The sequence below is a fragment of the Lipotes vexillifer genome, unplaced genomic scaffold (genome assembly GCF_000442215.2).
Source record: "Lipotes vexillifer unplaced genomic scaffold, Lipotes_vexillifer_v1.1 scaffold914, whole genome shotgun sequence".
Classification (NCBI taxonomy): Eukaryota; Metazoa; Chordata; class Mammalia; order Artiodactyla; family Lipotidae; genus Lipotes; species Lipotes vexillifer.
The window spans coordinates 4014317-4024473 of NW_006780388.1; the positions used below are offsets into that span (position 1 = coordinate 4014317).

Consider the following 10157-nt stretch of genomic DNA (forward strand, 5'->3'; position numbering starts at 1 on the left):
AGAGGTTGGTGTTCCCATCTGTGGGGTAGTGAGAGAAAACTCTTAAATCACGGGGTAAGTTCCCATCCCCACCACTACCTCAGCCTCTGGGAGTGACCAACACAAAGAAGTCTGCTCAGATCAGACAGCCAGGAAAAGATGAAAGAGGAGGCAATCGATAGCAGAGCTGCAGATGGGAGAAAACGGTGCAGTAACACGCGGCCGTGTGCATCTTTAAAGACTGTGATAAAAACAAGGGCACAGGCCTGGGAAAGCTGCCTCTGTTATGAATGACACCTGGTTCCCTGTGACCCAGCCCATTCCAGATCAGTCAGGCCATGCAGTCACTAAAACGACCCTCCCCGCATAACCTGAACTCAACCATCTACCTTGTGAAGTGGACATCCTGTCATCCTCCACAAGAACTGATTCAGAGCAAAAGCCCAGTTATGACTGGCCAGGGACATCTAAATGGCTAGAACCGTCCTCTGCGGAGCCTCCTGGTCACTGCTCCTCAGTAGCTCACAAGAATTCATTGTTACTCCATGTGTTTGTGTTTCAAAATCAACAGGCATTCAGTAAAGAATGCTCTTCCCCTCTCTCATTTCAGAAAAATGGACACGAATCTAGGGCTCTGATTTTTGCCCTGTACTGCAGTCAGGAACAACTGTAAAGCTCTGACAGCCAGTTCCATTGACCATGAATGCCCTTCCAAAGGGTCCACAGAGGGACCCGGGTTGGGGTGGGCCAGAGGGAACCGGCCGGCCACCCTTCACCCCACAGGATGCCCCGCCAGCACATCCACGCGGCCCGTACACAAACCCGGGGCTGGGCGGGCGGGCTCCTGCAGGGGCTGGCGGGTCCTCAGTGCCCTCCTAAGTCTCAGAGCCATCCTGGCCGGCGGCCGGCGGCGTCCCCATTTTACAGATGAGGAAATAGAGGCTCCGAGAGGCAAAAGGCCTGCGTCGCCTCCGGTAGGAGGCTCCGGAGACCCTCGGGCTCCCGGCCCTGCTTCCGCGGCCGCCGCGGCAAGAGTCGGGGCCCACAGCCCAGCGGGAGCGGCTCCCCAAGGTCGCGCCGCAAGGACGCCGGCCCGCCCCACGATTGCTCACCGGCTGCTCCCCGGGTCCGCGACTTCAGCTGGCGGGGTCGGGGCGGGGGTGGGGACCGCGTCGGGCGGGCCCGGGCGGTCAACAGCACTCGCCGCCCCCAGCCCCGCCTCGGCGGCGCCGCGGGACACGAGCCCCATTTCCGTCCGCTCCTGGCGTTGCCGCGCGACGGTCCGCCCCCAAAGGCACCCGGGCTGCCCTCCGGCCCTCGCCCGAGCGTTCCGTGCATGCAACGTTCCGGTCCCCAGAGCCGGTGGCCCGTGCGCGCAGCGCCCTTGTCTCTCCTGCGTCCTTGTCCTCCCCATGCCCTGTGCACAACGTCCTTGTCCCCCATGTCCTTGTCCCACTCGCAGCATCTTTGTTCCCCCTCCAGTCTACCCACAGTGTCCCCAACACCCCTGCCTTCCAGTTCCCCACCTTCCCACAGCCACCAAACCTCCCCCATGCCTGGTTTCTTCATCTGAGGGATCCAGTAGACCTGACATTTGAGGGTCCCAGACTTCACCTTGTCTTCACCATCCCAGGGTGAAAGGATCCCCAGGCCCTGGGTGGAGTCCCAGAAGAAGCTGCCACCCCAGCCCCAGACTGGCCCCTTTGCACCCCAGTCCCTGCAGAGGCCAAGTGAGCTACGAAGGTTGGAGGGCCAGCCCAGGGTCTGAAGCCATCTGATCTGATGGTCAGGAGGCGTCCCTGGCCCCTCCTGTTCCAGGGGACAATACCCCTAGCACCAGCAGCAACTACTAACGTTTACAGAGCACCTGCCCCACACACTTCCTTACACTGACCCACTTAATACTGCCCCACCTTTGCAGGGGCTGGGACATATGGAGGGGACCTTGTCAGGCAATGGCCTAAACCACAGACCCCTGAGACCATCCCATCACCAGCCCCCAGGGGCAGGACTAGGCACTAGCCCTTTCCCCTGAAGACCACCCACTGGAACTAGGAGCCTGGCTGGGCCCCTGACTCAGAGTAACCCCACACATCCCCTACCCCTTTCGGCCTCATTTTCCTGCTATTTTTAAGCAGCAGGAGTCTGTCCTCACAGGAAGGCTCTTCTGCACTTGACCACTGCCCGGAACTCTCCCAGCAACCCCACCCATGAGCTTGGAGCTGTTTGATCCTCATTTGCAGTGGAGAAAATGAAGGCTCAGACAGTGTCACATGGGAGAAGTGGACCAGGAGCATGGAGGCTTCCAACCCAGCCATGTGTCACCCCAGGGCACCTCCGGGGGTGCCCCTCCTCTGCTCCCCCCTTACCTCAGCTGGGCCCAGAGAAGCTTCAGGAGGCTTGGCACCTGGGGCACCTCTGAAAATGGTGGACAGTGCAGGGCCACGCCTCTGCCCAGGCTGCCCAGCCCAGCCCAGCCCAGCCCAGCCCGGCCCTGCCCGCCCAGCCACACCCTCCCTGCCTGCCTCTGTCTGATTAGGAGGCTGGGGCTGGGGCACCTGGTGGGAGATCCTGCCTGGGTAAGTGCTGGTAGCTGGCGCAACACGCTGAAGATCTCCAGGCTTCAGCTGCCAGCCCCAAAGCGCAGGCCTCTTGGGCCTTGGAGGCTGGGAGGCAGCTGATCCAGGCTGTGGACCAAGTCTGAATCCTCTCCAGGAGGAAGACAGGAGGCCAGGCCCGGGCCCGACAGCAGTGCTCAGGAGTGTCAGCAAATGTACAAGGTCAGGAAGGCATGGCCAGCAGCCCTGGAGGACCCTGCAAGCCCTGAACATTCCTCCTGTCATGGTCCAAACTCTGGGGGCTGGACCCATGCACAGTGAGGGGCTGCTCCCGTTCAAGCCCACCGGATCAGGCCAATTCCAAGTAGGACTGGTACACTTTGATGTAGCCGTCCTCTGCATCAGGGCACACCCAGGGGCCACCTCAGCCCCTCGGACACCAGGCAGATGGGCGCCCTGGCCCAGGGCAACAGGGTCACCTGGTGCCGCTGCTCGTCCACCACAATGACACTGCCTGCTGCATCGGTGCACACGCCTGCCAGGCTGCCAAAGTGGTGCCCAGTCAGGTCCCCCAGGGAGCACAGGGGCTGGCGGGCACTGCCAAACAGCCACATGTCCCTGAACTCCTCGCTCACAGCCAGGCCCCCATCGGGCCCCAGGCCCACCCAGCAGGGGCCCTCCAGGCCCAGCATGGAGGCGGGGGCCAGTGGCTCCAAGGCAGGGCCCAGTGTGAAGCTGTGCACAGCCCCGGGCACGTAGTCTGTCACCAAGAGGTGGTCAAGGGTGTCCACAGCTAGCCCCCTGGGGGCCAGGAAGGTGCCCACTGTCACCCAGCGGCCTTGAGGGGCTCGGACAGTGTGCTGAAGCACACGGACGGCCCTGTGGACCAGGTCACTGATCACCACGAGCCCAGCAGCTGTCACAGCCACGTCCTCTGGCACGAAGGCCCTGGCCCCTGGCACAAGGCAGGGCAGGTGGCAGATGGAGCGTCCCTAGAGGTCCAGCACGTGGATGCAGGGTGCAGTCCCAGCCGTCAGGAAGAGCAGGCCATCTGGGGAGCAGTGCAGGCCCCAGGGCCCCTCTGCAGCCCCTATGGGCACTGGGATCCACCCAAGCAGCCGGGGCCGCCAGGAGTGAGCGGGGTCTCCAGGCAGGTCCAGCGTGAGGCACAGTCCCTGGGACGTGGCTGACCCGCTGGTGGGGGACGCCCAGGAGGTCAGGGTAGGAGGTCAGAGAGCTGGCCGGTAGGCAGACATCACAGCCTCAGCCTCTGAGCCAGTCTTCCAACTGGGCCAAGTATGGGGCTGCAAGAGAAACGACACCCCACCATGTGCCAAGCAGTGCAACAGTCGTCCCCCTGAACACTTCCCGGCGGTGCTGGTTCCTCCTGTTTTACAGATTTGACTCTGTTCCACCAGGTCCCGACTGCCAGCCGTGCCTCTGGGCCCTATTTTCCCAGATGCGGTCCCTGAACACAATTCTGGGAGACACATGACCCAGGAGGGCTGCTGTGAGTTTTGTTCTGAGGCCGGAATGAGCTCAGGGGCATCTAGGTGTCCGAGGTGGGGGGAGGGGTGACAGATGAGCAGTGTTTCTCAAACGCCTCTGCCCATAGAACATTTTCTCCAGGCAGGGAAGGTGGCCCTTGTTGGGGGCAGCCCAAGCCCCTGCCCATTGCCCCACACAGCCCTTGGAGACTTCCAACTCCTGAGGGGTGAAGCAGGAGTCCTTTCCTAGGCCTCTCTGGCTGTGGGGAGGGGTCTCCTACCTGGGGGGCTCACGCTCTGTTGTTGGAAACCAGAGCCTGAGGGGGTGGGAGGAGCCACCTGGCAGAGGAGGGGGGAAGTGGGGAAGTGGGGCAGGGAGGCAGAGCTCTGGCTGGGCCACCTTTGAGCAGCACCCAAGGAAGCTCTAAGGAGTCCAATCACTCAGCGGCTGACCCCACCACGTACCTTCCAGTGCTGCCACATTCCTGCCTCGGGGCCTTTACTCTGGCCTCTGGGACATTCTTCACGCTGCCCCTGCACGGCTGGTTGCACTCACGGTCCTCTCAGCCCACCCTCCCTAGGGGGCCCAGGGCCTCCACCACCTGCTCTCTCAGGAGACAGCACCGCCTCCGTCCTCCAGCAGGACCGAAAGCTCAGGACCTGGGGGAAGGGGCTGTGCCCCCAACCTGCTGGCTGGGTCACTCACCAGAGTCCAGGGCAGGGGCCTCCAGGGGCTGCATCTTGCACCCCCACAGACTAGACAGGTTGGGTTTTGTCTCTCTGATCCTGTTTCTGCACCAGCCTGCCAGCAGGGTCAGGCTTATGTCTGTCCATTGGGTGATAAGAAGTCGGGGTGCGGTAGCCAGGTAGGGGTGCTAACGGGAGGCCAAGGTGGGGTGGGTCTCCCTCAGACTCAGGACCTGGGGATTCTCCAGACACTGCCTGACTCAGCCCACAGCCTCTCCAGGAAGCCCCTGGAAGGTAGGGGTCAGCAGTGTCTGTGACCCACAGCACTCCCTACCTGACTGCCTGCACCCCAGCTCTGGACACTGTGGAGGGGCGGGCGGCGATGCTATCTGCTACCGGCGCGGTTAATGGGGCGGCCGCAGGTCCTGATCCGACTGGCCCCAGCCCGGCTGGCCCAGCGTGGGGAGCCAGGCACAGGCAGGAACTGCCCTCCCTGGGGCCATTGCTGGGTGGGCGTGGAGGTGTGGCCAGCTCCCAGGAACAGAAGTGATTCGCTGGGTCCGAGGGTCCCCCAGGCACCCCTCCCTGTCTGCCCCCCACCCCCCACCCCTGCCTGTGGGAAAAGCCAAGTCTGGTCGCGCTGGGAGGGAGGCAGCAGCTCGCTGGCCTGTGAAGGCCACCGATGCCTATCGTGGCTGCAGGGGCTGGCAGGGGCCCAGCGGAGGCCACGCTGGGCGAACAGCCCTGGGCCACAGAATGTGGGGGCACTGTTGAACCACAGAGGGAGCGGCCTCTTGCATGAATCTTACATTAGGCCTGTCCTGCTAGATGGGGGCTGAAGCATGTCCAGGGGTCCCTGCCCACAGCCCATGTGCAGAAACACAGGCCTGACCAGGGCTGAGACCGTGCACACCTGCCTCCCCCCGCCCCACTCTGTCCCCCCCATAGAAAGCTCCCCACTCTCTCCCCAGACTCCGGCCCCCCAGGGAGGGCCCAGTCCACAAGAGGAGGTCTGGACACTGCCCCCCTGACGCTCAGTCTGGGGACATTTCTGCAGAAGGTGACGCTAGACCAGCGAGGGATGAAGGAGGCCCAGACGGGGTGTGAAGGTGGTTTCCATTTTAATGTCCACAACTGTGATCACTAAAGAGCCATGACCCTCTGCTGTGCTTGTGTGGCCCCAGAGATGGGTGTGGCGATGGCGGGTGGGGTCTGTCCATGGGCATGCTGGGGCAGGTGTGGGGCCAGGCAGCAGGCATGGGGTTGGAGAAGGGCCCCTGTCTGTTAAGGACAGAGATGGCAGCAGGAGCTGCAGTCAGACCTCGGCACCCGTGGGGTTCTGCAGGCCAGGGACAGCCTCAGGGGGCCAGGAGCCCCCAGGCCCACTGCAGGTGCCCCAGCTGCCAGGAAGGACAGGGTCCTCTGGGGCCTGGAGGGGAAGACCCGGGGGAGGGACACTGGAGTCAGCCTCACACTTGGTGGTGTGGCTGGACAGAGGCTGGGCTGCCAGCATGCTGGATGGCTTGGGGGTCCCCTGGACCAGCATGGGGCCCAGCTCCGGCTGCCCCCAGAGCCCTGGGGGCACTTCATGCCCCTTGGTGGGTGCCCGTTTCACAGAGAGGTCGAGGGGAGTGTCAAGTGGTCGCACGGCCCGCTCCAGTGCCTGGTGGATGGTGAGCAGCTCCCGGCGGATCTTCCCCAGCTGCTCCCGCAGAGGCCGCGGGGCCAGGCCCCCAGCAGGCGCCAACTGGCCCAGGCACTGTTCCACCCTGGCACAGTCGCCAAGGGCCCGAGTCAGGTCCTCGCCCACGTGCCCAGGGCTCCCCAGCACCAGGCCCAGCGGTTGCTGGGGCAGGGGGGCCGCAGGACCAGGGCTCTCAAGGTCACTTAGCTCCTTGTCCTCAGGCCACAGCATCACGGAGGGGCCGGTCCTCAGGCTGGGGGGCAGAAGCCAGTCAGGAGGCTGTGCTGCCCGCACAGTGCCCCACCCCCTTCACGCCCCTGTCCAGCCTGGCACCCTGGCCTAGGGCCTTGGAACCCCAGAAGGAAGGACAGGTTGGCTCTCTGGTCTCAGTCTCCCCTCTGTGGCCTGAAGCCCCTATTCCTGGTGACTGAGCTCCAGGTGGGGGCCCAGCCACCCTCCCCCCCAGCCCTCTTCCCACCTCTCCTAACACCCCCACGACTGGGGCCCCTGACACCCACCTGCTCTGGGAACTGAATTTCATCCTGCTGCAGGGGTCCTGCGGGGGTTCTGGCCTGCCTCCCAGGGCCAGCTTCCTCTTGGGGTTGCTCTGGGCAGGCCGCTCCAGCTCCCCCTCCTTCCCTGGGTCCCTGAGAGCACCACGGGGCCAGGGCCCACCCAGCCCAGGCACTGGCAACTTCAGCAGCCCAGGGACGAGAGTCTCAGGGGGCCCTTTGGTGGGGGCGGAGGGCTTGGCAAGGGCAGTCTTGCCTGCCGGTAGCCCCAGGCTGTGCTCCAGCAGCAGGGGGTAGTACAGGCGAGGGACCAGGGCCGGGCGCTCGGGGGGCTGTGGGGCAGGGAAGGCAGTGGCCGGGGGCAGTAGGGGGCTGGCGGAGGCCAGGAAGGGCACGTGGGCGGCAGCGGCCAGGGAGGGCCCCAGGTAGGAAAAGAGGCCCGGGCCGAGAGGGTAGTTGACGCCCAGCAGGGACAGGTGGAGGCTCTGGGCCTCAGGGAACTCCCCGGGGGTGGGCGGGGGGTAGCAGGGGACACTGCTCTCAGGGCCCGTGGCAGGCACGTCCACCCCGGACGTGCTCCTCAGGCCCCTACCCCTCCCCGGCTTCCACGACTCGGCCAGGAGGCCACCGAGGCTCACACCCTTCTGGGGGTCCCTGGCCTCAGGGAGCAGTGTCTCTGGGGACCCCTCGGCCCCTGGCCTGGGGCCCCCAACCCACCGGCGCAGGGAGAGGACATCGGTGACCACGTGGTCGGGCGTGGCGGGAGCGTCCAGCGCTCCTTGGGGCCGGCTGCTGGGGTCCGTGGGGTCCGAGGAGTCCGCGGGGGGGCCTGGGGTGGCTGCACGTGGCCGGGACGTGGCCGGTGCCCGGCGGCAGGCCCAGTCGGGGGAGTCCAGCAGGAGGGAGAGGGAGTCCTTACAGAGGCTGTACTTCATGTGGTTGTAGAGGTGGGACTTCTCCAGGCAGGTGAAAGGGCACTGGAAGCACTTGTAGTTGTAGGGTTTGCCCCAGGGCCGTGGGATGTAGTGTGGCTTCTTAGGCTTCCGCGCCCGGGCCCGGGCCCCGGGGCCCAGGCGGCATGAGCCTGCCTCTCCGGACATGGCAGCTGCTAACGGGCGAGCCCCGGCCCCATGGCCACCTGCGGACAGGGCCTCGGTCATTGCCAGCCGCCCTGGCCGATGCCCCCTCCCCTCCGTCACAGCTCAAGGCTAAGCATCCAGGCACCGGCACCCGCCCCGTCCCCCTCCCTGGCCTCTGCCAGCAGAAGTGGCCTCCCTGCCTCACTCTCTGTAGGGTCAGCAGACACACGGCAGAAAAAATGCAGGATGCCCAGTTAAATGGGACTCAGGTAAACGGGAAATACTTTTTTAGTATAAGTATGACCTAGCCAATATTTGTAATGTGCACTAAAAAAATTATTTGCTGTTTATCCGAAATTTAAGCTTAGTCCTGTACTACACGCATCTCCCCTCAGGCCTGGCCAGTCCCCAGCAGGCCCATTTCTGGTGTCATTCCATCCACGTCCATCTCCCCCACACCAGCAGAGCCTGGGTCTCCGTCTACCCCACGGGCACTGGGTGAGTGACTGGAGGAAGCCAAGTATGACCAGACTCACTCCTGGGGACACGGCCCTTCCTTGTCTTAACCCCTCCAGAGACTTTCCTGCCCGCGGGAAAGCCAAGATAAGAGCCGTGAGATGAGAAACCAGCAGAGGTTCTGAGCGCCTGTTTACACAGTGTCCCTGCTCTGCAGGGCGTCGGGTGGGCACTGTGGTCTCTGAGGGGGCCAGCCTTGCGTGGGCCAGGCCAGGCTGGGGGGCGTGGATGTCCAGCATGGCCTCACGGCACAGCCACCTGCTCAGCCTGGCTCCATCTGGGTGGCTGCCGGCAGGTCGGCAGCCGAGCCTGCAGCGGCTGAGCTTGGCCAAGACCCTCCTCTCCCCGTGCCCCCGCACGCTTGCTCAGAAGCCGCTCTGCACTCCATCTGGGCTGCCACCTGGGCTGTCCACCGCCCCAGTGTGTGCCTCAGCCGGGTGCTCAGCGAGTGTGTGCACACAAGCGTACAGCTCCCGCTGAGCCCTCCTCACTCAGCGCCTGGAGGGACCACCTCTGCACGGCTGGGCTGACTCGGAACAGAGTCAGCCCAAAATGCAAGGGGCCCAGGCACACGAGGCTCACACTCCACTCAGAGTGGACGGGGTCACTGCACACATGAATGCACTCGGCACAGCCGGGGGTGTGAACAGGCACAGGGCGCATGCACACACACACACGCACACCCGAGGACACACAGGGTCACAGTCACTCACGGATGTAGACACATGTACACTTGCCCTGCTCCTGGGGTTCGGAGACGGCCAGGGCACTGAGCAGGGCACGGCTGGGGTAGCTGGGCAGCCTTTGGGAGCAGGCCGTCCTCCCCGCTGGCCTTTGGGCTCTGTACATGGCAGGCAGTCATGTCTGCTGCCCCCAAACACTGGATGGGCACCCCCATTATGGAAACAGCCACAGGGGTGGAGAGGGCTGCCTGTCCAAATGGGCCCTGCGGAGGTGGGGTTGGCATGGCCATGGCTAGAGTGTGGAGGGCAGGGTGAGCAGAGGCTAAGTGACTAGCTTGTGCAGGGATGTCCACATCGGGGAGGGGACAGAGCTCCAAGAGGAGTGCATGGTTGGGAAGAGGGGGCTGTGCCCAGGAGAGGAACTGGGGCTCCCTTAGGGGCTGCAGACACTCCCTGGACATGGTGGTGGGTGCAGAGGCAGGCCCCATCCCTGCCCCCCACCCCCCCAAGATACAGATGACAAATGGGTGTGTGTGCTCTGGAGACAGAGGTGGCTGTGCTGGGGCCATCGATCACCCAGCCCTGGGAGCCACACAGCTGTGCCGCCTGGTGCCACCACCCACCCCACTTCCCAGCCGGACCCCTGGACTGGGGGGGCTCCTCCTAGGCCTCTGGACTAGGGGGGCGAGGGGCCCCCCCTGTGCTCCCGCTTCAGATCAGTCACCTGGCTTGGGGTGGGGGGGCTTGGTTGGGAGCCATCTCAGCACCTGCTGACCCCACAGGGGCCCAGAGAACACCTGGCACCTGCCCAGCGTGCTTGTGCACAAGCAGAAGACACCCCCAGACAGCAGCACACACCCCCAAAGGCACATTCATTCGCACATGTGTCCCAACCCGTGACTGGGTGCGTGTGCCCAGGGCGGCCTGCACCCCCAGTGTGCCTGCGCAGACACCTGGTCCTACTAACCTTTC

The 10157-nt window shown here is 64.3% G+C and overlaps 3 protein-coding genes across 3 annotated transcripts in view; all 3 read right to left on the minus strand.

Annotated features, from left to right (window-relative positions):
• Positions 1–1177, minus strand: part of PIGQ (phosphatidylinositol glycan anchor biosynthesis class Q) — a 12651-nt gene extending 11474 nt beyond the window's left edge. The window contains exon 1 of the mRNA XM_007453618.1: positions 1092–1177. The gene's annotated coding sequence lies outside the window, so the exon portion shown is untranslated. The remainder of the gene's footprint in view (positions 1–1091) is intronic.
• Positions 1178–2938: 1761 nt separating this feature from the next.
• Positions 2939–3259, minus strand: NHLRC4 (NHL repeat containing 4). The gene has a single exon (XM_007453678.1). It carries the CDS (start codon positions 3227–3229, stop codon positions 2939–2941), a length of 291 nt encoding a protein of 96 aa, XP_007453740.1. The 5' UTR covers positions 3230–3259.
• Positions 3260–6026: 2767 nt separating this feature from the next.
• PRR35 (proline rich 35) lies at positions 6027–8007 on the minus strand. The gene is made up of 2 exons (XM_007453619.1): positions 6914–8007; positions 6027–6648 (listed from the first exon to the last, which is right to left on the minus strand). Exons 1-2 carry the CDS (start codon positions 8005–8007, stop codon positions 6027–6029), a joined length of 1716 nt encoding a protein of 571 aa, XP_007453681.1.
• Between the last annotated feature and the right edge of the window lie 2150 nt (positions 8008–10157).